The sequence below is a fragment of the Scardinius erythrophthalmus genome (assembly GCF_964197995.2).
Source record: "Scardinius erythrophthalmus genome assembly, chromosome: 24".
Taxonomy (NCBI): Eukaryota; Metazoa; Chordata; class Actinopteri; order Cypriniformes; family Leuciscidae; genus Scardinius; species Scardinius erythrophthalmus.
The window spans coordinates 14,758,816-14,786,220 of NC_138244.1; the positions used below are offsets into that span (position 1 = coordinate 14,758,816).

The window sequence follows — 27,405 nt, forward strand, 5'->3', positions numbered from 1 at the left end:
GAACTGCAAAATAGCACCAGGGAACGTTTGCGCCGGAACACGCCTCCTCTTTTCGCTGAACCGGCCCCAGAGCGCAAGTTCATTCCCTTATTTACCGACGTCCATCTGTGGAGGGAAAAGTTTGCTGTGCATCGGGTGCAAAATTGGAATGAAACATGTACAAAGTCAATTGTGCTGGGTGCAAGAAAGGGCCCAAGATCTTGTTGATCATATCAAAGTAAGTTTTTAAAGGTCTCAATCCAAAGGCCAATTTACACACTGAGCATGAATTAGTCAATTGCATTTTGTGGAAGGATGGATTGAAAGGCTATAATTAAATTGTGTGTTTTTAACCCTTCTTTTGTAGAAGAACTTTGATTGAAGTATTATAATTTTTTTTTAACCAAGAGCGCATCTGGTACTCAAAAAAAAAAAAAAAAAAAGAGAGTGCCTGGATGTGGAATTTTATCTCTTCTATGTGATAGGATCCACCTACAATTGTTTGTGTTTTGCTTGAAGTATATTAGGATAGATAGTTTTGGGGCTTCCATCCTGTTTTGATGTTCTACAGTTAAATTCTTCTCTGACACTTGGATTCTATGGTTTGTGGCATTTGTGATAGACATGACACCTCTATTTAACTTTCTTTTTTTTTCAGAGAAAATGCTTCTACTGTATAATTATAATATCACTTATAACGTGCTCATGTAACAAATCTTTTTCTTTCCCACAGATTTTAACAAAATTCAATGATCAAATCAACTCTTTATCATCAGGAGAATTGATCATTGAGGAAAACTTATTCTTCCAGCTTCGGGCTGAATTCAAGATAGTAGAGGTCCTGGGTAAGATTTGTATGCACTTAAAGCTACACTGTGTAACTTTTTAAGTTGATTCTTAGCAAAAAACACTTTGTTCTATCAAAAGTATATGTGCTTATTCATGTGTAATAACTTCCACCAACTAATAAACTATTCTCGTAAGAGTAAAATCTGCCATTTATAATACATACGAGCGAGTCGCTCGAATGGCGGCAGCCATGTTGCGCCTCCATCTTGAAAATACATTCGCCAGGGACATACCTGGGAATTCAAGCTTCGCCTTTCGCGTTTTACACTCAGTGACAGCATGACGAATGCAAGGGGGAGATTACTCGCAACTGCCGGCAGATTTGAAAGATTGCTGAAGATGGAGGATCACGCCTATTTTTGAGGACATGTAGCAGAGTCGCCAAGGAAGCAAAAGAGAATATTAAAACTTCAATGCGACAGGCAAATCAGTTCAATTCAGCCTATTTGTGTAAATTCGAAGTGTTATAGTTGCTTGTCTAACCATAGCATGGTTGTGCATAATGCCAGAACGACCTCTAGTATAACTTGCGTTACTTTTCCTCGCATCAATGGTGAAAAAGTATTGTTTACCCTGTAACATAAATCTGTGCTGCAACGGATCACAGGTGATGAATAGTTCTAAACTCATCACTTGAAGGAACACTCAAGGACGAAGTCGAACTGGAAGCCATGTTAATCTTGGAATAATATGGCCACCGTAGGAGTTAAAACGCCCTCGGAATTGAAAGGAACAGAAACTAATATTCACTGGGTAGTCATATACAATTTCACCGCTAGATGGGGGAAAATATCACACAGTGTAGCTTTGATTTAGTGGAGAATATCTCAACTGTTATAGACTAATATGACCCCATTGAACAACGTGGGACGTGTGCCAAAATCTGTACCCGGGATGAAAGTCCTGAAAATGACCATAATCGGTGACACTATTATCACACTACAGGTGAATGGGACTTTTTCTTGAATTTGGGACTTTTCTTAAATTGAATTTTCTCGGATTATGGGTGGGACATAACTTATTATTTGGTGTCATTCTCATTCTCTGTGTTACTTTGCCCTGAAGGAGACCACCTGTTGGTCGAAACATGTTGGCTCGTGTATTGTTTTGTTTTTAAAATGACTTAAGCCATACTAAATAAAGGCTTTTTAACTCTATCCTTCTCCTCATTGAAAGTTTGACTGAGTGCCTGGGACCTGTTTTTCGTTTCTTTGGATTTTTTTCCCTACCCCAAGAGCACCTATCACGGACTTTATAACTTTACCTGAGCGCCTGGTTGAACCTCTTACAGTGTATAAATGTTGATGTTGTTAATCATCCTATTCAACAAAAGGCATCAAATGTTAAAATAAATAATATTTCAGTCAATATGATTTCTCCGTATCCAAACACTTTAATGAAATGGTTTCATAGTTTTACATGTTTTATCATTTGTTTTTTTTTAAAGAAGAACATTTAAAGACACATTTAAAATGTAAATATAGAGCTTTCAGCTCACAGAACCACACTGATAAAGGTCTTATCCCATACACAGCAAAGATCCGTGAAATGGAAGAAAACTAAAACTATCAACATAAAGCTATGACAATAATTGCACTTTATTAAAGCTATTACAAAGCATGGTAATGTGTTCTTAATTTTTCTGTGGATTACACATGTACAGTAAATAAATATTTTGTGTTGACCTTTTCGGTTGAATGTGCTGTTAGTCTATTTGTCGAATCGCATATCTGTTGAGGGGGGAGGGATTGGTTCCATTTTTTTTACATGTATATGGATTTTAGGAATGCCTTTCTTCTAGAAATTGCATAAGGTTGCAAAACAATACCATGATTTCCATCATTTTCATAAGGATCAAAAGTCTGCATTGTATGCATTGTGGTGTCACTGATGTTAATGGTAATTGATGGAACAACAACATTATTATTTGTCTGTTAGTCTGAGAGTGTTATGTTGTCATCAATACCAAATCCAATGTCTGCGTCATAAATACCATTCTACTTGGGTTATGCATTCCTGCATTGTTGACTATGCCCCTTTGCCACAGCTGAAGAGAAGTTTGCCCCCCTTGAGTTGATAGACCATGGTTATTCCACTGGTTCTGAAATTCAGCAGCGCTTCTTTGAATTTGTGGCAAATAAATATAGTGAAGACAAAATAAATGAAGCTCATTAAGTGAATCTAAAAAACCATGCTCCTCCATAAATTTGAAAGATTAACAAAATTAAATGACACTACTCAATTTAGCTCTGCCCGTAACCTCTCAATTCTTTGATTAAGCACTGACCTGCCAGTAATAACACTATGACTGTTTAATCCTAACCTGTAAAGCATAAAACAGGCAACACCAGTGTTTTCAAGGCCATGATCACACCTCACCCTAGATAGCATTCCAAAGTTCTGAACTCCAGCAATGAATTGTGACAAAACGCTAGAGGCTCTGTTGTTGTCTAGACAAGCAAGGTCGATAATGGTACGACTGAAACCATCAACACAGCCATGGAAAACCATCCTCCATCTCACAAGTTTGTGGTTTCCGTCTATGTGCCTAAGAGATATTGAAACCAGAGTATTATGATCTATTTGGCTTTTGATGCTTTGTCCATTTTTCTGTAGTCAAGTCAAGTCACTACCGCTGACTTTTGCTATGGTTTAATAAATGTCTATGGATATCTTCCAAAAAAAACATTTTGGCAGAATTTTTTTTTCTATATAGTGTTGATATGGCAACTAGTAAATACACAAAGTTTCGTCATCCAAGCATGTGCGGAAGTATTTAAAACAAGCGTGTTACAACTAGCCCCGCGTTAGGTTGTGCCCCGCGCTCCCCTACATGCATGCATACAGTTTACCAAGGGAACGAGAGCTGAACTATTTTCTGCTATATTTACTTATTTATTAAATCCAGGCAATTGGTTGATGAAACATTGATTAAAATTAAGATACAATTAATACGGAACGAAATTCACTTTAAAGAAGGGCTTTTGAGGTCTCTGTGAACGTTTTAAAGCAGTATTTTAGTGCTGCTTTCAGAGCGCTCACTTCCGTAACATTGTTTTTTCCTCATAAATGTGAACACAAAAAAAAATAAAAAAATAAATAAATTATGTTCTGTGGAGAGCCAACCCTTCTTCATCCGGTGGGTATATTACTTTTGGTTTGTGCAGTGAAATTCACAGAATTACTAAAAAATATTTTGCCACCTAAAAGTTAAAGATTTTTTTTGTGTCACGTCCGTTACGGATTTATATTTCCCTCCATATTAAATATAAAACGCATGTGTCTGTAGACTAGTATTTTTCTAATGTCTGGACTTCTTTATTAAGGGAGTTTGGGGAGTATGGATATATAAACAGTTTCAATTGGTATTTGACAATTTACATTTCAAGTTTTACATTTCAAGTTTTTACTGCAATTTGTCACGTCCATAACGCTGGGATTGCAAAATTTTAAAGAATTTATCCAGGTCTACGTATTGTATAATGTTAACTTCAAATAAGGGGTGTGTCGCGATTCTGCTTTCTCACACTCACACCGCGACACAGGTTCGTGGATCCGAGTGTCGCGATTTCGGTTTCATATTGCATATTGTTACAGCCCTAATTATTAGAATACAGACATTTAGAGAATAAATTGTTAAGAAATTACTTTTACTTTTAATACTTAAAGTACATATAAAATCAGGTACTTTTTACTTTAGTAGGGTTTTCATTGTGGTACTTTACTTTTACTAAAGTAAATATGTCTCTGGTTATTTGTACTTTTACTTAAGTACTGAGATTCAGTATACTTCCTCCACCACAGTCTATAAGTGAATTATAACGTTATCGTCACGCCAGCGCGACCTAAATAAATATTTGGTCGCAGTCTGGAGCCCTGATTTTGTACTGCACCTAAGACGTATGGTGCTACTTCCATCACGTCCAAGTGGATTGTGAGAGACTCTTGACTTTGTGCTACTACATTTACACTAATTTGATCTTTAAGGAATTTACTCACCATAGTTGATTTGGAGTTGCAACACTGTAAATTCGCCGTCGGATTGTACGCCGTCTTCTGAATCTGAACGATCGCCCAATAGGATCAACTTCTTGTAGACTCTGTCTGACACCTTTGAATGCGTAACCCACGTGACCTCAATCTCCCATGCACAGGTGAACGTGATTTCACTAAGTACCACATGTTCCTGAATCAACATCTTTGTTGATCCTGGAACAACTTTCGAATCAACCAATCAGATTTGAGGGACAAGTTTACAGTTTATGTCAAGTTTAGACTTAGAACCAGGGTGAGGTGGTCAACATCAGTGTTATTCACCTATCATTCCCCTCTGATTTTAGGGAAAAGTTATGGGTAGGGTTAGGTTTAGGGGTAGGTATAGGGTAAGGACAAAATTTTGGGACAGGAATGTTATTCCAGGATCAACAAAATATGTTGATCCAGGAACATGTCTTACTTGGCAAAATCACGGTGACCCCCATGCACATATCGTTCTCCTGCGTTTGTTGTCGACTGAAGAATTTCCCCAACAACTCTGTTCAGGTTGTCACTTGTATGCATACATCAGTGGCTGAACACCCAACTGCTGTCTGTGCCTGTACAGAGTCCGAGAGCTTACGCCTAAGCACATTGCAATGCTTTGCCAATTCATTCCCAGGGATACCAAATGAGAAATTTGCTCTCCTGAAATGCTGCATCGAGGTCTGCCCTGATGTCCATAATGACAGGTGGAGGCAACAGGACATAACTGTCCTAAGATCTGACTCTTTGTCTGGATTCATAAGCAGTCCGCTCTAAATTCAGACATCCATATAAGGACTCCAATGTATTTACTGCTGCTCTATTTCTTGAATCCTCAACAAATGTTGAGACTGACAGAAATCCACATAGGGTTTGAATGTGATCACAGAGTTCTCTATGCAGCCTATCATGCACAAAATAATCTGTTTCTCTTTGCATTTGGTCAGTACATTCCAGTACATTGATAAAAAATTGTCTGATTTCATGTTCATTGCTACTTACTCCCAAAACTAAAAACTGTACTTGGAAAGAAAACGTACTCGGTTACTAACGTAACCTCGGTTCTCTCTAGAGAGAGGAACGAGTACTGCGTAGAATACGCTAGGGGAAAATCCTTTTCCACGAGAATACTGAAGCCAAAAAAATTATCCTTTAATTTTGTATTAATGTAAAACGCGTTGCGGCAGCATACAGACATAGGCGAGGCAGCTCGCGCGCCTATTGGCTGGTCTGCTGGCAACTGCTTAAGCCTATCGAGCGAGACCTAGAGTGACGTCAGACCCAATGAGGGCGCTTTGCGCCCTCTGCGTCACGTCCCGCCGAAACGGGCGTGGCTTAGGTCTATAAATACCGCTCGCAGGCATTATTTCTCTGGTTTTTCATAGTCGAAGCAACCAGAGCGCGTGCAGGCACGGCAGGATACGCAGTACTCGTTCCTCTCTCTAGAGAGAACCGAGGTTACGTTAGTAACCGAGTACGTTCTCTTACGAGAGATACTCTCGTACTGCGTAGAATACGCTAGGGGAACCTACTGTAAAACGCCGTGCGTGCTGGGATCTGATACCATAGACTCAAGGGCGACAGCCCGGAGTTCATACAGTACATAATCACCCAGGGGACTCACAGGGAATCCTGGAAGAGAGGGGGGTTAGCCACTATCTTCCTTATAGCAGCATAGAGCAAGGATTGCAATACTCAATAGCTGCATAACTGACAGCGCCAGTTATGAGATTTTGGCCATACTAGACCGACAGTAGTCTGGCCTGTAGTGCGGGAACCTCTAGGTTGTAAAACCTTATAAATGTAGACGGAGAGGCCCAGCCTGCCGCCATACAAATATCTTGCAAGGCAATCCCACTCGACCATGCCCACGATGAAGCCATGCTTCTCGTGGAGTGCGCTTTGACACCCAGCGGGCACTGCATGCCCTTGGTTGTGTAAGCTAGCGCTATTGCGTCCACTACCCATCTGGATAGGGTCTGTTTCGAAGCGGCTAGTCCCTTAGAACGCCCGCTGAACGAAACAAAGAGCTGCTCCGTCTGTCTGAAAACAGACGAGCGAGACACATAAGCTCTTAACGCCCTGACTGGGCAAAGGGAGCTTTCGTCCATATTTCCTTCAGTGACCGGCAGGGCAGACAGGGAAATGACCTGTGCTCTGAACGGTGTATTGAGGGATTTAGGAACATAACCGTGCTTAGGTTTGAGTATAACTCTAGAGTCATTCGGCCCAAATTCCATGCACGTCGCGCTTACTGAGAGCGCGTGTAAGTCCCCTATGCGCTTCACTGAAGCGAGAGCCAGAAGAAACGCCGTCTTGAAAGACAGGTGTTTAAGATCAATCTCCTGCAAGGGCTCAAATGGATGACCTTTCATGGCTTCCAGTACCGTAGAAAGGTCCCATATAGGGACTGTGGGAGGTCTGGGAGGATTCAGTCTCTTAGCTCCTCGAAGGAAGCGAATGACTAAATCGTTCCTTCCAATGGACTGGCCGAGCGTGGTCGAAGAGAACACTGCTATGGCCGCTACATAGACTTTGAGCGTGGAAGGGGACCTGCCCTTATCCAACAGCTCCTGTAGGAAGGAGAGAACCTCCGTCACACCGCAATGCAGGGGTGACACACCACGAGCTGTGCACCAGCTAGAGAACACTGACCATTTTGAGGCATAGAGACGTCGCGTAGACGGAGCTCTGGCCTGTGTGATAGTGTTTAACACTCCCTGCGGGAGGTCAGCGGGTACCCGTTGATGGCCCACACATGGAGGGACCACAGCTCTGGGTGAGGATGCCAGATCCAGCCGTTGGCTTGAGAGAGGAGATCCCTCCTCAGAGGCACTGGCCACAGGGCGGTGCTCGCTAACTGCATCACAATTGGGAACCAAGGTTGGCTCATCCAAAGTGGGGCTACAAGCAGCACTGAGCATCCTTCTTCCCTGACCCGTTCTACCACCTGAGTCAGGAGGGAGACGGGGGGAAAAGCGTAGAGAGGACGGCGAGGCCACTCGTGGGTCAGCGCGTCCTTGCTCTTCGAGAAAAATTCTGGACAGTGAGCGTTTTCCTGAGACGCGAACAGGTCTACTTCCGCTCTGCCGAATTTCTTCCACAGCAGCTGGACTGTCTGTGGGTGCAAAGACCATTCTCCTGTCGGAACCTGGTTCCTGGACAGTCTGTCTGGTCCTATATTTAGGAGCCCTGGCACGTGCGCTGCTCTCAGCGAGAGCAGGTTGCTGCGGGCCCATATCAGGAGGCGCCTGGTTAGCCTGTACAGAGTCAGGGACCTGAGGCCGCCCTGGCGATTTATGTAGGACACCACTGAGACGTTGTCTGAACGTATTAGCACGTGGTGTCCCTGTATGAGGGGACAAAAGCACGTGAGCGCTTTGCTTACTGCCAACATTTCGAGGCAGTTGATATGTAAGAGCTTCTCCCGCTTTGACCATAGGCCAAAAAGCGGTCTGCCCTCGAGCAGCGCTCCCCATCCCGAGGTGGATGCGTCCGTGGACACCACCATCACTCTCGAGGAAGTCCCCAGGCTTACACCTGATTGGTACCAGTCTTTTGCCTCCCAAGGTTTCAAAGCTGCAATTCATGCTTGATTGACCTTGACGCGAAGCTGACCGGAGGCCCACGCTGAGCGTGGTACTCTCTTTCTGAGCCAGAACTGCAGTGGGCGCATGCGCAGAAGGCCCAACTGGAGAACTGAAGATGCTGAGGCCATCAGACCGAGCATCCTTTGAAAAGCTTTGAGAGGGACTATCGCGCCGCAGCGGAACGAGCCGGCTGCGCGCCGAATGTCCAGTGTGCGCTGAGATGACAGGCGTGCTGTCATTAGCAGCGAGTTCAGCTCTATTCCCAGAAAAGATATAATCTGTCTGGGGAAAAGCGAGCTCTTTTCCCAGTTCACTGCGAGACCGAGATTCTCGAGGTGATCGAGTAAAATGGTCCTGTGCTCCACGAGCTCTGAGTGAGATTGGGCTAGAATCAGCCAGTCGTCCAGATAGTTCAGCACTCGTATGCCCCGTAATCTGAGGGGTGCGAGCGCTGCATCCATGCACTTCGTAAATGTACGGGGTGCCAGGGACAAGCCGAAAGGCAGGACTGTGTACTGATATGCCTGGCCCTCGAAGGCGAATCTCAAAAATCGGCTGTGACGTGACGCTATCTGTATTTGAAAATACGCGTCTTTCAGATCTATTGATACAAACCAGTCCCCCTGGCGGACGTGCGCGAGGATTTTTCTGGTTGTGAGCATCCTGAACTGGCGCTTCATAAGCGCTCTGTTCAACTGCCGCAGATCTAGTATGGGTCTGAGACCCCCGTCTTTTTTGGGCACCAGGAAGTATCTGCTGTAAAGCCCCCCCTCGCTTTGAGCTTGAGATAGGGGTTCTATAGCCCCTTTGCTCAACAGTTTCAAAATCTCGGCTCGAAGTAGATGGGCTACTTTCGATTCTACCGTGGTCTCGACGCGCGCCATGAAGCGGCGAGGGCGTCGGCGAAACTGCAGCGAATAGCCTCCTTTTATGATGTTCAGCACCCATCTCGAAACCCCGGGAAGCTTTTCCCACGCAGGTGCGCGAGCAGCTAGGGGCCGGATGCGAAGCACGCTCTGATCGGCTCGCGATACAGCGGCTTTTGTGTGCTGTGACATAAGCGTCGCGCTCATGACATCTGAGGCAGGGGGCGCGCTGATAACAGCTGGCAGAATGCCCGCGCTCGACTCCTCTGCAGTGTTTAGCCGAGAGGAGGAGGGCTGGGCTAGTTTCATGTCTGTGTGTGGGCGTGGGCGCGGAGCAGCGGGCACATACACCACCTTTACAGCATTGCTCGCGTGAGCAGAGCATATGCATACGGGTCCTGTATTTACAGGGACCGTGAGACATGTGGGACGTAGCGTTAGTGGGCACTGGGTAGTGGGCACTTTTGCTACATTTGAAGCGCAATCGATCTGAGTCGATTTTATGTGCGCGCGCCCTGTGTGAAGGGCTGTGCTTGTGTGTAGGAATGGGCACTGAGTAGCGGGCATTTTTTCTACACATGAAACACCGTCGGCCGTGGCCGGGACACCAGAAAATACACTCTTTAAGGGATTTATCTGGGTAGCCGTAAAAACGGCTTTTGTGTGCAGGCAAGCGGGTAATGGAACCGGCTTGTTGGCTGCTAAATACGCTGAACCAGTCACATTTCCTGGAACTGGACGAGCGGCAAGCTTTGGTGGAAGTCCGGCCGCAGCGGGACTTGGACACCGTCGCTTTCCTAGGCGTGCTAGGATGATTTTGGGGCCTCTGGCTTCAACGCAACCTTCTGCCGCGGGCCACGCGGAGCGGGGCGGCGGCCAGATGAGCGAGAGCGCGGTCTCGAGCTCTGGGTTTGGCGGCGTTGAGAAGAGGAGGCGGCGGGCGGAGGCTTAGGCTGTGAGCTCTGAGCAGACGGTTTCGCACGGCCTGCTGCAGAACTGGAGCGCTTCGGGAGGAAGTGCTTCATGGCCTGGGTCGCTTTCTGCACCTCAGCGAACCTATCGGCGAAATCTTTGACCGAGGTTCCGAAGAGGCCGGCAGGGGAAAGCGGCGCGTCGAGGAACGCGGTGCGTTCCGACTCAGTCATGTCAGAGAGCGTAAGCCACAGATGTCTCTCAGACACGGTGAGCGAGGCCATGCTCCGTCCAATGGCCTGTGCTGCTGACTTGGTGGCGCGAAGAGCGAGGTCTGTAGCGCTCCTCAAGTCCGGCACGCAGATTGCGTCAGGTCCTCTCTCGTCCAGCTGGCGGAGGAGATCGGACTGGTATATCTGGAGCGTGGCCATGGTGTGCAACGCTGACGCGGCCTGCCCGGCGGCGGAGAAAGCGCGGCGGAGCAGGGTTGACGTCGTGCGGCAGGCTTTTGAGGGCAGCGCCATCTTAGCACGCCATCCAGCGGAGGGCGGGCATAAGTGCGCTGCAATAGCCTCTTCGAACGGCGGCAGGGAGTGGTAGCCTCTGTTCTTTGCGTCGTCAACAGCGGAGAACGCCAAAGAAACAGATGACCGCGTCCTGGCCGAAAAAGGGGAGTCCCAAGATTTAGCGACTTCTTCATGAAGCCCAGGAAGAAAAGGCGCTGGCTTGGATGCAGGTGAAACGCGCTCCCCAGGCAGGAAGTAGCCGTCCAGCTGGTTGTGAGCAGGCTGCTCAGGCGTAATCCACTCGAGGCCGAGGCTCGCCGTGGCCTGAGTGAGCACGCGCATGAGCTCCGCCTCAATGCTCGCTCTCTTTCCCGTAGAAGCACGGGCAGGGGGGGTGGGATCCTCAGAGCCCGCCCAATCCTCACTGCCTGATGCTATGAGAGAGCAGGAATCCCCCTCTCGAAGCAGCGCGTCGATCTCATCAGCGTCATCGACAGAAGCGGCGGCAGACCACGGCCGCTGTCCGTCCGTGAGCGACGCTGATGAAACCGGAGAAGCAGGCGGGCGCACCGGCGAGCTTTGACGGCTGAGAGAGGGCTCCGGGATTCGCTGAGCGCGGCGCGGCACAACAGCAGGTGTGGGCGCAGTCTCGGTGAACAGTGCCAAGCGAGTCCTCAGAGTCGCTAAAGGCAACAGCTCGCAGTGATGGCAGCCGCCATCAGCGAGCGCGAGAGCTGCGTGTTCTTGACCCAGGCAGGAAGCGCAGATGACATGGCGGTCCCCGTCGCTGAGTGCGGCTCTGCACGAGCCACAAGCAGGCATCTTGAAAAAGACGCAGCTCTTTTAGATAGTGTGAGTCGCGCCGGCGAACACACACACACAGTGCAATGAAAAGGATATAGGCGCTGGATAGCGCAGCAGGAAGGCGATGAAGGCGGCGCGGCCGGCAGCTTCTTCGACTCGTCCCGCTGAGGTGCTCCTTCAACAGCGCGGCTTCTTCTCGGATCCAGCGATGTGAGTTGCTTCGCTGAAGGATGAAAAATCAGAGAAATAATGCCTGCGAGCGGTATTTATAGACCTAAGCCACGTCCGTTTCGGCGGGACGTGACGCAGAGGGCGCGAAGCGCCCTCATTGGGTCTGACGTCACTCTAGGTCTCGCTCGATAGGCTTAAGCAGTTGCCAGCAGACCAGCCAATAGGCGCGCGAGCTGCCTCGCCTATGTCTGTATGCTGCCGCAACGCGTTTTACATTAATACAAAATTAAAGGATAATTTTTTTGGCTTCAGTATTCTCGTGGAAAAAGGATTTTCCCCTAGCGTATTCTACGCAGTACGAGAGTATCTCTCGTAAGAGAACAGGGTTACTTTGAATAGCATCATTGTAAAGTTGTGAGCTGAGCAAGTCTTGCACATGTATTTCCTGGTCTGAGTGTGACTTCCTGCTTAAAGAGGAAGTAATGGATACAAAAAAAATAATATATGTGAAAGGAGAATGTATGTGTGTGTGAGAGCAGAAATGTATATAGGCCTATGTGAAAGGATACTGTATGAGTGTGTGAGTAAAAATATATGTATGTGAGTAAAAATATATGTAGGCCTATGTGAAAGGCAGAGGTGGGTAGTAACAAAGTACAATTACTTTGTTACATTTACTTGAGTATTTTTTTGGTACATTTTTACTTTTAAGAGTAGATTTAAATGTGGGTACTTTTACTTTAACCCGAGTACAATTCTAATGAAAAAAAATTTTACTTTGTTACGTTGGGCGATGTTCCTCTTGTTACTTTATTTTAATGCAATAGCCTACATGGTGTTAAATGCGTAGTTTATACCAACAAGCACGCTGTATCTTTTTTCTGGGCATGAGTGATGCTCAATTCACAAATTAATCACTCTTTTGATTCGATTCTGTTCAAAGACTTCATCAAACAAGTTGGCAGATCTGTCTAAATCGGTTCGCGAATCAGTTTGAATGATCTGTTCAGTTCCTGCACGCACTGAATCGTCTGAAGCGCTATCAATTCACACTCGACTCGGAGTCGTAACAGGAAGATTTAAGCACATCAAGAGCGTTATATGAAGTGGCCGTGGACCTACAGTAGGCTACAGTCAGTGAAAGCAAATCTGCAAATGCATCATATTTTTGCCAGCGATGAAGATCTTTATTAGTTGAACATCTTCGTAAGCTGTCTGTGAATGAATGTTTCCACAGGACGATACATTCGATTTAATTTCATAATACATTTTACAACCAAATAGATTATTACGCCACGATAGCACTACTACAAAGTATGACATTACCCGTTTTTTGGACATATACATTAATGTATACATTAAATAAGCTACAGTTTATGAAATGAACACCCGCCATCCCGCGGTAATGTGTGTGCAGTAATATGAATGCAAAACTCTGAAGAGTCACTTTATTTCGACATTGTCTAATAATCCAAATGTAGTTGTATAAGTTACTATTATACAAACCAAAGGACAGGCAATTATTTTCGGGCTACAGATGGCAGAAATAATGCTTGTCTCTTTTGTTTTTGTTGCATAGCCTATCTAATTATGATAATAATAGTCATTTAAATTAAAAATGATCTAAATAATATCCCGTGTATATATATATATATATATATATATATATATATATATAGGCTATATATATATATATATATATATATATATATATATATATATAGGCTATATATATATATATATATATATATATATATATATATACTATATATATATATATATATATATATATATATATAGTATATATATATATATATATATATATATATAGTATATATATATATATATATATATATATATATATATATATATATATATATATATATATATACACGGGATATTATTTAGATCATTTTTAATTTAAATGACTATTATTATCATAATAGTTATCATTATCATAATGTATATATATATATATATATATATATATATATATATATATATATATATATATATATATATATATATATATATATATATATGATCCGAAGTAACTAGCTACTAGTTTTTTCATTGGATACTTTTTACTTTTACTCAAGTAACTATTAAGATTATTACTTTTACTTTTACTTTTACTTTGAGTAAATATTTCTATAAGTACTTGTACTTTTACTTGAGTACAGTTTTTGGATACTCTACCCACCTCTGGTGAAAGGAGAATGTGTGTGTGTGTGTGTGTGTGTGTGTGTGTGTGTGTGTGTGTGTGTGTGTGAGAGAGAGAGAGAGAGAGAGAGAGAGAGAGATGCTAAAGGAGAATGTATCTGCGTGTGAGAGTAGAAATGTATGTATGTGAAAGGAGAATTTATGTGTGTAAAAGTAGAAGAATGGATTTTGGCTTGTACGGCCCCTCATACATTTGCCTGGAAGAAACACCCTCCTTTGTGTACAAGTTATCCCTAAAACTCTTAATAACTTATTACCTTTTGGTTTACCTCTTTGGGAATGGGGCATTTGTACCAGTCGCACTGAGACATTTCAAATGATACCAAACATGTGTAATACTGTTTGATAATTATTCACATTAAGCTATATAGATTCTTGGGTGAATTTTGGTGATCTCAGCATGAGGGAGAAGAGATGGGAGAAGAGGGAAAGAAATGTAGATTAAGATCATTCTGAGGTGAGACTTGCATCTCGAATGGTAATGCTACCTTCACAAGAGTGAGTTCAAATGTTAGTTTCCTTTATTCTCTCAGAGAGTAGCCCTCTCTTCCAGTTCTTCCAGTCTTACACCTCACCTGCTGTCACATGTTCTACCTCTGTTTGCATTTGCATAGTTAACATGGGTGTGTTTCACTATAAATTCAGTCTGAAATACAGATTTAAACTCATTTTGATTTCTCTTCAGCATCACCTCAAATGCTCTATTTGGCTGAAACCTAAATTATACAATTTACAAGAGGCATTTAAAACTAAGAACATTATCTTTTCTCAGAACTGATTTTTTAACAAATTTTCCTTGTTTATCCAGAAAATGTTTACTTCAGGCATACTTTCTTTCTCATCTCCAAATCGAAGAAATTCTAATGATGATGATGATGATGATGATGAAGATAGTGACAGTTCTCAAAATGAAAGGTTAGTATATTTTATTTGCTTATTATTAAACTATTGCTGAATTATTTATTAAATTGTTTTTATTTATTTATGTAGAAATATTTGTACATGCTTTTATTGGCCATGTTAATTTCTTTTTATCTAGATGTAAAAAAGAAAAGAAAAAGAAATGTACAAGGCAATGTGAGTTTATTAGGGCAGGTCACTTGAGTGTACTATAGACCTTTTTCAGAGAAGTGCCATGACAAGTATTAAAAGCGAGGCTGTGAGGAATAGACTTACCGTCTTTTCAGTGCATCTGCTGTAAAAAGCTGCATAAAGCTCCTAGATCACTTATAATTTTACAAAGCTTTTTTTTTTTCTGGAGTTTTTTGTCGACAGAAAATTCTCTGAAATATATTTTTGCTGTGTTTCAAAACAATTCAGAACAATCCAAAAACATTAAATAACACAACCCTCTGAAGGGATGAATGTCTGTCCCTCACAGCATCACAATCATTCCTGTTAAAAATGGCAAATATGGCGCTGTTATGAATATGTTCTATGGGCCTGACCAAACACGCACTTGCGGTCTTTACACTTGACTATGCTTGTCTACATTATGTATTTCCTGTATTTGGCCCAAGTGTTTGGACTGCAACTGTGTGTAGAACTTTTGATTTCCCGATGGGACACAGACACACTTATAGTGTTGCAAAAATGCAAGTGTTTACAGAGCTTTTTTATTTTAAATTGTTTAAATTGTATCGCTTCTAATTAAGTGATAAAGAGCAGTTGCAAATGTTGCACAAAATATACATACACTGTTTAAAAAATCTATAGAATCTACTCAATAAAAGTGAGGTAAAAATTTGCACACAACAATAATGTATACATTAAATAAGCTACAGTTTATAAAATGAACACCCGCCATCCCGCGGTAATGTGTGTGCAGTAATATGAATGCAAAACTCTGAAGAGTCACTTTATTTCGACATTGTCTAATAATCCAAATGTAGTTGTATAAGTTACTATTATACAAACCAAAGGACAGGCAATTATTTTCGGGCTACAGATGGCAGAAATAATGCTTGTCTCTTTTGTTTTTGTTGCAAAGATAGCCTATCTAATTATGATAATAATAGTCATTTAAATTAAAAATGATCTATATCACGTGTATATATATATATATATAGGCTATATCCAAATGTATATTTGGAAAAGTTCAATACTTTTTCCCTGTGTCATTTCACATTATTAGGGGAGACCGGGGACAGTTGCAACACTTTTTGCATTTCTCTCAATTACTCAGAGACTATTTGGACTAGACCAGCCAAATTTGTATATATTAAACTTGCATCTGTCTGCTAATTACCCATACCATTTAAAGATGATTATATATGACATATCGTTCACAGTATTTATTTGAATGGAAGAAGTCAGATGTTGCAACTGACCCCGACCCAGGGGACGGTTGCAACACAACCCAGGGACGGTTGCAACATGATTAAAAATACCTTAAATTTAATTAATTAACTTAATCTTCTTGTCTCAATGAGCATATAATTCTGAAAATATTAACTGTTTTAGGCCTACTATAATATTATAGTATTATTTATTTCAATAATATTATTGTAGCCTATTATTTATTTATTTAGTCATATTTATCAAATAACGGTTATTGAGTTTTGTTTGTTCATGCGTAGAACATAGGCCTACATAGATTCAGTGTGCAGGTGTTACAGATGCTATTCAATCTCTCCATATTTTAGTGTCAGACAGGAAGAATTGAACAATTTGCAATGCAACAAACTTTTATTAAACATGCAATTTATAACTTGTTGCAACCGTCCCCGACCCTATCAGCCATGACAGAACATCATATTCCTGCTAGACACACTGACTTTGACACATGCTAACCATGTCACTTAGAAGTCAGCACAACAGTAATTCAAACTAAGTAAGTTTTGATTAATTCATACAAAATTTCAGGACAGTATGACAAAAATATATCTAGTGAAAAAAATTACTTTCATACCTCCAAAACAAGTTTTGTTCAATAAATGCAGCAGCAGATGTTGAATGTGTCTACCGTTTTCTTGGTGGGAGGAGGGTCTAACTGTGCATGTTCAGTGTGAGTGTCATCACTCTAGCTTGTTTCTGATTGGAGAAAAATGACATGTTGCAACCATCCCCTGTTACAACTGTCCCCGGTCTCCCCTACACATAACTTAATTTCTGAACTTATTTTTGTTTGTGTCTTTGTATGTATGGCTTACTTGGGTTGTTACCAACATCTGAAATTTCATGTCAATAGCACCTTTGGAAATATATTTACTGAGAAAAATGTGTTCAATACTTATTTCCCCCGCTGTATATATATATATACAAAAGCTTTGTATATATATATATACTTTGCAGGATTTACAATGTGGATGACCTTTAAAACACGTCGTCACAGTCTGTGAAAACGGGTGGTGTGCCACGTGACAAGGCACGCGACAAGAGGTGCGAAAAGCGGTGCATCACGCAGGTGTCGCTCATCATCAATCACGTCACCGCCTCGCGCCATTCTCTCACTGCCCCAGGCCTCGTCCTGCTTGCCACAATGTTAATTTGGTTTTTCATGCTTATGTTCATAATCATTTGAATGTGAATTAAAAAAAAACTCCAAACAATAATAAACAGATCTAAACAAGTGTACAATATTGTATGCATTTTTAGTATTGAAATTCTCTTGTCCAAGCAGCATTTTGCACTCAGACAAGATATTAGAAAGGGCATAGTGCCCTCAGACGACCACAATAATAAGATTATTTCCAATATATTAGAAATAATGTTACCATGTGATTTTTGAAGAAAGAAAACCTGTACCATTAAGCTTTAATTAATGCCTAAAAACTGAATTAATACTGTGCAATAATGAGATTTGTTTATATATGTCTACAAATGTATGTTTTTATCTTTACAGTCAGCAAATGAAGGGAGCAGTTCACAGTCATTTAGAGGAGAGAATTCGTCCATACATTGATCTGATCGACACTCTGCGGTCAGTTGGCATTCAGAAGGACTTGGCATTACCGACTATTGCAGTGATCGGAGACCAGAGTTCTGGGAAAAGCTCGGTGTTGGAAGCGCTGTCTGGAGTTGCACTACCAAGAGGAAGTGGTGAGGACTGGTTTACTCTCCTTTGGTATTGGAAATTCATATAAACACAATGACCATTTTAGGTAGCCTACACCTCTCCAATGTTGCTCTATTGCACTTCTAGCCTGAAAGGTAGGATGGATCCATGAATTCAAATTGTTTATGCCAAAGTCTGACCCTACCATCTGCATGTCACAGCAGAAAGTTGGTCTGGAAGCAACAAACCACTTTAATCAGATTTCATTAGATTGGCTAATCAGATATTTGCATCAACAAGCAGGTGTAAAGGTAAAGTGGTTACCAGATCAGTAATGCATGAGACACATGCAGTTAATTTTCAAGTTTATGAAAGATTTGTAATTCAGATGTATTTGTTAGGATTAAATAGTTGTTTTTACATTTAAAATGGTTTCTGGAGTCTAGCAGAAGATCTCTGTTATTGATATCAACTCTGTTACCATCAATGTCAACTCTGTTTGTTTTAAGGTTTTGCTTTAAAAATTATCATTATGTGTGTTTTATTGTCAACAAATTGATCAGAAGCTGATTAGCATAACTAGTATTCTTAAAGGATTTTATTCATTTTTAAAGCTATGTTTAATGAAAATGCATACCATCTTGGCAACTTTTTAGTTAAACATGTTGATATTTTTACTCCAAAACAATAAGTCTCTATCTTATTAGGCTTAAAGTTGAATTAATGGAAGAAGAGACAAAAGTTATCTTAGGGAAGACATGGTTTTTAATTATATGTTAACTGTATATGTTTGACCCAATTTGTCTATAACAGAGTTGACAGCTTTTTCTGTTAGCACATTGATTTTCTGAATTATTTTAAATATTACAAGTTTAAGATCAGCAGATATTGAAAATATTAAATTTAAAGTGTGTTCCATGAAAATAAAAAAAGTTTAACAGAATAATTACTCCTATTTTTGTTTTCTTTCTCTACTTGAAATGTACCCGCAATTCTGGAACGGGTTGTATGTTCAAGTTGAATTCTGAAGGCCTGTTCACACCAAGAACCATAACTAAAGATAACTATAACGATAACTATTAGCGTCGATAATAATGTTCTGTTTATTACAAGCGCACACTACAGTTTTGTAGTCTGCCACTTTAAATGCTTGAGCTCTTAACTCTTGTGCATCAATTAAAAAAAGTTACACATATAGGTCCATAGTGGACAAAAATGTCCGTGTCAAAAAACTGTCATACAAATTTTAAGCTTGGGAGCACAGACTTAAATTTGGTCTCATTTTAAAGAAGACCCATGGCAGATTATTGCTGAAGTTAAAAAAGTGAAACCAAAAAAAAGTTATAGAAGTTTAAGTTTATGAAAATGATTTATGAACATTATGAATTATTTTATATAGATTATATATTTTATGGAACATGTTGAACTCTAAAACTGATATAAATTCAAAGCCATAAATATTAACAAGATTAGTAACTGAGTTATGGTCTGGCAAAGCTTCATTAATAACTCATTTCCAAAGGGGCGTCACCAACGGACGTCGCTCAAATGCCTCTGGGCGCAATTGGATAGACCTAAAACCAATCAGAGCGATCGTCATTGTGTAAAGCCAGCCCCAACGTTTCTGATTGGTGCCACGATTTCGACGGATTAGAAATGGGCTTGAATGAGCTCTTTGCCAGACTACTTGCAGAACAAATATAAATTTGCCAGAAGTTGTCTGGGTTTTCCCAGGCTAGTAAAAAATTGTAAAAAAATTTGCCAACAGAATGAAAGCCTCTTAATAAAGATTACATCATTTTATAGTTAAATGGCACTGGGATTAAAATTTTTCTTTTTGTCCAAAAGGCGCTAAGAGGAACTATTTTTTTAAAGGAAATGAGGGTGAAATAGTAAAAATCCAATAAAAATACACACCTGTGCCGCATTTTATGCAGTTAGTATTAACACAGGCAAAGCGATCAAAAAACAAAACTGAAAAAGACAAAAATTGGCTTTCAAAGTTTTTATAGTTTTATCAGCTTGGAAAAAACACTTTGAAAGTAATTCCAAAATATATTTTCTCTGTGCCGTTAATATCCATGTAGTTGTGATTTGGACTCTGCTATTCATTTACATACATAGAATTTTTTTTTTTTTTGGACATCTTTATCGCTATCGTTATCGTCCATGGTGTGAATGGGCCTTAAGAATTAAAGAATGATAACTTTTGTCAGCACATGCACTGTTGTCACACCATTTTCCACTGTCAGTTTTCTTGGTTGCTAACTGGACTGTGTTTGTTATAGGAATTGTCACTAGATGTCCACTAGAGCTGAGGCTGAAGAAGGTTACTGGTGGAGCCAAATGGAAGGCTGTTCTATCCTACCGTAAAAAGATAAATGAATTAGGTTTATAAACTGCTTGCAGTTTCTTTTGCGTTCTTCACTTGATGTTGTTTTTTTGCAACTGACTCGAAATTATCAATCTTACAACTGAATTTAAATTATGAAATCTTGCAGGTCCTATTAAAGCCAGCAAATTGGCAAATGGAAAGGTAGCACATCCATCTTGTGATTTGAAGAAATTTGAATTTGGAGATCCTTCATTAGTTGAAGAACGTGTTACAGCAGGTTAGTAAATCTGCAGGAAAACTCCTTTCTTTTCAGAGTTACTTGAACATAATATAGAGAACAAAATCTCAAGCTGCAGTCACAATCAGTAAATAAATATAAAAATTTGTTTTGTCTTATAAAATTGATGGCTGTTGTCTTGGATGCTGATTCAGTCAATTAAATGTATTATTCCAGTTCATCATATCACTGCACAGAACTAATATTGCATAGCAACATCCTGTTAGGCTGTCCATGTACGCCATGTCGTAATTATGAGATTCCGACTTGTAAAAAGCACATGTCCTCGTAGAAACTCGTAATTATGACTCAGAATTTTTGAAGAGCTTCGACTTAAACCACATGACTGCTTTACCCCCTGACTGCTGCAGATTCATTTTGGCATTGAAAGTGTTGCCATAGAAACACATAATTCTGAGTCCGAGGATGTGTCCCTTTAAGGCAAATATCTCTTTGAATGGGAAAATCTCCAAAACTGTTTGCAAAGCTTACGATTAAATTTCATATTTGAAATCATCAATGAAATTTGTCTCATAAATTTTATTTCTAAACGCTTGTATCATGACCAAAAAAATGATTTTTTTTAAAAGCTGGGCTAAGCTAATGCACATGTGGATTCCTAAGCACGCGTCTCGGTCTCATAACACTGAAGCTGCGTCCGAAATCGAATACGTCCCTACTATATAGTATGCGAAAAACAGAACGCGAACAGAGTAGTATGTCCGAAATCATAGAATTCGAAAAACAGTAGGCGAAAAGTACCCGGATGACCTACTACTTCCATCGAGATTCTAAAGTACGTCCGGACTCCATTCATACTACCCGTATTCATACTATATAGAACGTACTTTTTTAATGGTCGTGAAGTACGTTCTAATTTAAATGTAGTACCTACTCACATAGTACGCGATTTCGGACGCAGCTTGACTGTTTCTATAAGACCTTATGTAGCCCCGCCCCTTTTCAGCGCTGCGCTCATTGTCTTTTGACTTCCGGTCTGTATTTTCACAGCGATCTTACGTATTTATGAATGAACGGCTCGTTTTAAAATCTTCCCGGTCTACTGACATTTGTTAAGACATCTGCTTTAAACATTACAATCCTCATGATAACTTTCGTTAACTTTACAAGTAAATCCACTTCAAAAGCTAAATACTCCTGGACAGCAATGCCATAGAAATATACAGAGCGACCGCAAAAACGGAAGTTCAAAGACAATATTCGAAAGATGGCGGCGCCCTAGTTTCTGTCTATAGCAATCGGATCTTCTAATGGCAGCTGCAGTGATGCAATGACTTTACCAATCGCCGATTGACTCTATGGAGTTTAGTAAACGAAACGCGTGAATTTTGCCCGCGTCAACACGCACTATTTGTCCGCGATAACGCAGCAATTTTTTTACGTGTTTCTTTTGTTTGTGTAGACACGCACATTCTGGTCGTGTTAAGGCGTCAGTTTTCGTCGCGTTAGACACACAGTTTTACCATGTTAAGACGACCAATTTGAACGTGTTTCTCAACGTGCACATTCTGGCCATGTTCGAACTTGTAATATTTTTTTAAAGCAGACTTACTTTTAGATTTACCCGCATTTTAATCCTTTAGTTTATTTTGGCCTTTTTTTTACTGATATCTTAAGTGCTAGAGTAAATTAATAAATGTTACATTGTAAATTAAGTAAATGCATTCCATATTATAAATTATAATTTATTTATATGGGTTATTAAATGTTTGTTTAAAGTTATTGGCCTATCATTTTCAAAAGTAACTTACACAGCATTGGCTATATTTATAACTGAACACACACAACTTTATTCACTTTCACATAATAATGTTTTTGTAATTTGGTGTTCAACCCAAAACCTTTAATTATCATATTTTTTTGTCAGAGCTGTTGTGTAAACAAATTAAAATATGTCTGTTTTATCAGTAAAAGCCAATAGCCAACTGGATAGAAACAAACTTCTTAAAATTAATTTTCACTTTGTGAATCACAAGTGGTGATAAATGTTTTAAAGTCTAAAAACTGTAACTATTTTAAACACAAATGGAGACATGAGTTCTGACCCTATAGTTTGTTTGTTTGTGCTGTTCTGTTGTTTACAGTAAACATCATCGTAGATGCTGCAGGCTGATGAGTGCTATAATGGAATTAGTACATCATATTTAAAATATGTTTTGATATGTAGGCCTATTACAGGCTCGACATTTACACTTGTCCGGGCCAAGTGGACTTTTTGAAGGGGCAAGTGAAAGAGAATGTTACTTGCCCGACCGGACAAATAGCCTGATTAAAACGTAAATAACAAAAAATTACTATTCTGCATTCATTTAGTGTAAGTTGCGACTGATAGTGAATACAATATCCTAACTGTACGTTCACACCACCGCCGACTTGAGCTTCCAAAGTTACCGGAAGTCATTCATTTTCAAAGGAAGCTGGCTTCTCTCAGCTGCAAGGAGTGTCAAATCCATCGGCGTCGCGTTTTGGGCGTTTTGAGCGTTTTGAGCGTCAATCAGAAAGTTGAAAGTAGCTCAACTTTATGGTAATGAGCTATGACGCGGTTCAGTGGCAAGCATAGGGCGGCAAGCAGCGGCAAACGCCAGCAACCAATCGGAATACAGACGTGAGAGAGAGGATAACTTTCGTTCTTACCAAAACATTAGTTCCGAGAAAATGGAGGATAAGCTGATCATCGCCGTTGTTGGGTTTCCTATCATTATCAGATTAATTGCACAGTTTAACCATCATAGAGTGAAAGTTTATCATTTGCATGTGTTTTTAAGTCCTGTCAGTTTAACATGGCTCGCTGGACAGGGCATATATAAGAACGAGCAGAGAAAGAGCCCCGGCCACTCACTATTAATAATAATAATAATAGCTAATTATAATTTTTTCACCACCAAATGTGACCAAAACGGTTATAATTAAACATATTTCATTCAGTACTTAAAAGTATCAAATCATTGTCTCTAACATTTAGCCTACTGTTTCTTAAAAGAAACATTTGTATCAATGAAAGAGCTTAAGGGAAGCTTCAGGCTCATGCTGCTTTAAATGACATATTTTTTCTTATAAACACAGTTAATTTTACAGTGTGTGTGTTGTACAGCCCAGAATGAGCTGGCAGGAAAAGGTGTAGGAATATGTGATGAGCTCATCACTTTAGAGGTCATGTCACCAGATGTGTGTGACCTCACACTGATCGATCTACCTGGAATTGCCAGAGTCCCAGTAAAAGGACAACCAGAGGATATTGGAAACCAGGTGAGCAGCATAAGCTGATTTTGCGCACCACATTTCAGTACCATAGACATCCAGTTTTAAAACTATGTCTTCATGTCTTGCAGATCAAACTTCTGATTATGAAATTTATTGGGAAGCAAGAGACTATAAACCTGGTAGTGGTTCCTTGTAACACTGACATTGCAACAACAGAAGCATTACAAATGGCACAAAAAGTAGATCCTGAGGGCAGAAGAACTGTCGGTAATGAAGCAGATGATCCGCACAAAACATCTAATAACATTAAATATCTTTGAGGATTTGAGGCTTCAACTCATCAAATGCACTTTTTAAAAGAAAATGTTTCATTCTCACAGCCATTTTGACCAAGCCGGATCTCATAGACAAGGGAACAGAGAAGAACATTCTGGCTATTGTCCACAACAAAGTGATTCCTCTCCACAAAGGTTACACCATGGTGAAGTGTAGAGGACAACAGCAGATCGATGAGAAAATTCCTCTGGAGGAGGCGACACAAATAGAGAGAGATTTCTTCCAAAACCATGACCATTTCAGGTTACAGACTATATATTTAAGAATATAATTATACTTTTAGCATGTCATTTATGAATTCAAATTAATTTTATGTTTTGAGGTGCATATATTCAGGGTGACACAACTGTCCTGATAAAAGTAAATAAAATAAAAAACTTAAGAATTAAATGAATGAAAATAAAACCTTAAGTAGTTTGGCATAATCTTTTAGTAATATTTCTTAAGAAAAATATTTTCACAAGACATGAGATTCGCTGCTTATTAATATTCTTGGAAAAAAGTTTGTCCACAAAATCATATAGCCATATGGCATAAACTACATGCAAAACAAAAAACAAAACAAAACAAAAAATCACAGAAAGAAGCCTTGCAGACCCTTAAGACTGTATCAAGGTCAATAAAAGTCTCAGATATATTTCACCTTTATGGGACAAGGCAAAGTTAGTTCAGATTGTAAAATTGTAATATGTGGTATAACTCCCCCAAAACCTAAATTATTATTTTTTTTATTAATGTTAGATTTTTGTGATGTTCACTTTGTCCATTATTATTTTTTCAAGAATACCTGTTTGCCAAGCTACAGTAGGCTAAATGAGCTAAAGTAAACCCCATCTAAACTAAGTGCCTTCTCTTGTTCTACTACAGAGACCTCTTACCGTCTCCAAATAAATTGAGTGAGGGTAAAGCAACTATTGAATGTCTTGCTGTCAAGCTGACTCAGAATCTTGTTGATCATATCAAAGTAAGTTTGTAAATGTCTAAACTAAACTAAGAGTCCTAAATGTGGTGAACTGCATTTGTGGTTTCTATAATCAAATTGTTTCTTACCTATCTTTGTCAGAAATCACTGCCACATCTCAATCAGAAGATTAAAAAACAGTTGTGGGATGTGAAGAATGATCTTAAGGAGTACGAGACTGGACCACCAGAAGATCTTAAGGGAGCCAAACAGTTCCTCACTGAAGTAGGACCTCAAGTCATCACATCTTCTTGCTTAGGAGAATTATGATTAGGGGTTCAAGATGCTGGAACCCTATAAGATGGAATGTAAACATTTCTCAATATGCATTTTGTGAAACAGATAATTTCATCCGTAAAATTAGCAGCCCTTTAAAAAGATAAAAATACAGAATACTGAAAAAAGTCAAAATTGCGAGATACATATTTTTTTGTGTTTGCAAGAAAGAAAGTCAGAATAACAAACTCACAATTCTGAGAAAAATTTGAATTGCAAGATTTTTTTCTTAGGAAAAAAAGAATAAGAAAATATTAAATCAGAATTGTGAATAATATTTTTTTTAAATTACCTTAACGTCAAGTTAAAAGAAGTAAATGTTTGAAAAGCAAGGTTCATTCTGTTTAAATCCACTATGCTTTGTCTCGTGCCTTGTGTGAACAGCCCCTGAAAATGTTCTCTCTTCAGATAATACCTCTTTTACCTCCTCAGAAGATTCACTTTTGCTGTAAAATGATATTGTAAAAGGCTAATGAAACAAAACATTTTTCTTCACAGACCCTAAAAAGATTCAGTGATCAAATGAACTCTTTATCATCAGGGGAGCTGATGAGTGAAGAAAATTTGTTTGTCCAGCTTCGAGTTGAATTCAAGAAGTGGAATGATCATCTTAACAGAACAAAAACATCCTGTCAGTTTATTTACAACATGCAACAACTTTGAATTCACTGTTGATGTTGTTGTTTTCTTAGAGTTCTTATAAAAATGAAAAAGTCAGTTAATTTCATAAGAAATCCATTTTGTTTCCAAACAAGTCAGCAATTCAAAAGAGTTGAGCCTGAAAAACAGAGGGCGGGAACTGCTCGGATTCAGTAACTACAGAGTGTTTGAGTCGGTTCTGCAAAAACATGTGGCCAAACTTAAGAAGCCAGCCACTGAATTACTCAATACCACCAAAGGTACCATCACAAAAGACTTTATGGTTATTGTGGAGAGCCTCCATTATAAAACCAAAAGATTAGATCACAAATTTAATGACATTAATAGATTTAACAAATGTGGCTGTTTGTCTTCTTGACTTGATGTATTTCTCCTGAAGACATCATCATCACACATTTGACTGACGTGGTGAATCAGTGTTTCAGGAACTACTCTGTCCTTCAAAACACTGCTAAGGTAAATATTGCTTCTAATTGGTGGAAAAACTAATAACTAAACTAAAACTAATCCAGTTTAATCAAGTTCTCTTTCCTCGCTACTTTTTCATTTGACTTTTCCATTTTGCCCATAGGACAAAATCAAGAACATTCAGTTAACCCAGCAAGAAAAGATGGAGCAGAGGATCTCAGAGCAGTTTGAAATGGAAAACAGGCTCTACACTCAAGATCCCATCTACTTAAAGCTCTTGAATGAGATTACGAATGAGAAGTTTTCAGAAGATCAGTTACCCTTCTTTGACAAAAAATGCACGTACAGTAAGATGCTGGAGGCGTATTATGAGGTAGATCTTCTTAGTTTTCAGAAACAAATAGCAGTGCTGTGTATGTGTATGTGGAAGTAACTATCTCTTTGTTTTCTTTCAGGTTGTGGTGCAGCGAATGGCTGACCAACTGCCCATGATGATCTTATTTTTCATGTTGACGCAGACTGCTGAGCTCCTGTCTATTGACATGTTGAGTTTACTGGATGGGGCAAATGTGCACGAGCTCCTGTTTGAGGACTCTGAAGTCAGCAGAAAGCGCAAAGACCTACGAGAGCGCCGGGATCGTTTGAGTGCTGCTCAGGAAGTACTTAGCACTTTTTTTACTAGACTAGAGGGTAACTGAAAATACATATAATGGATCTATGTCAATCTTATAATGTATCTGACAAGTTCAAAACAAACATCCATTTTCCATAAATAAACCTATACAATTTTCTTCAGAATATTAAAATATACATACATACATTAACCCACATCTTATACTTTTTGATTGTTTCCATATTACTCACAAAATGGGCTAAAGCAGGGCCGATACATTTTGTTTTTCTAAAATAGCTAAAAGCTTCAGTGCGTTAGCTACAAGGTAAGGTCTAACTTAAAGCAGCACCAAGTGACATTTGCTCTCGGGGTCCCCCTACAGTTGGGAAACAGTATTGTC

The 27,405-nt window shown here is 39.9% G+C and overlaps 1 protein-coding gene across 3 annotated transcripts; it reads left to right on the top strand.

Moving 5' to 3' along the window:
- The first annotated feature begins 712 nt into the window (after window positions 1-712).
- On the top strand, window positions 713-27,369 carry LOC308685228 (interferon-induced GTP-binding protein Mx3-like). Of its 3 annotated transcripts, XM_081356893.1 has the most exons (15): window positions 713-824; window positions 14,729-14,835; window positions 17,765-17,961; window positions 20,206-20,307; window positions 20,419-20,529; window positions 23,642-23,796; window positions 23,880-24,018; window positions 24,132-24,330; window positions 24,955-25,051; window positions 25,151-25,273; window positions 25,823-25,955; window positions 26,080-26,223; window positions 26,364-26,440; window positions 26,556-26,765; window positions 26,848-27,369. In XM_081356893.1, the coding sequence occupies exons 2-15, from the start codon at window positions 14,732-14,734 to the stop codon at window positions 27,088-27,090; spliced, it is 2,034 nt and encodes a 677-aa protein (XP_081213019.1). In that variant the 5' UTR covers window positions 713-824; window positions 14,729-14,731; the 3' UTR covers window positions 27,091-27,369. The 3 variants fall into 3 exon arrangements, with proteins under 3 accessions (XP_081213019.1, XP_081213018.1, XP_081213020.1); XM_081356892.1 differs by lacking the exon at window positions 713-824 and having other exon boundaries at window positions 14,614-14,835; XM_081356894.1 differs by lacking the exon at window positions 713-824 and having other exon boundaries at window positions 14,614-14,835; window positions 20,206-20,286.
- Window positions 27,370-27,405: the final 36 nt, after the last annotated feature.

Bases quoted from the DNA above. Each gene is read 5' to 3' on its own strand.
- LOC308685228 (XM_081356893.1), top strand. From the start codon at position 14,732: ATGTTTACTTCAGGCATACTTTCTTTCTCATCTCCAAATCGAAGAAAT. The intron at 17,962-20,205 runs GTGAGGACTGGT...TGTTTGTTATAG, and splicing joins TGCACTACCAAGAGGAAGTG to GAATTGTCACTAGATGTCCA. The intron at 23,797-23,879 runs GTGAGCAGCATA...CATGTCTTGCAG, and splicing joins CAGAGGATATTGGAAACCAG to ATCAAACTTCTGATTATGAA.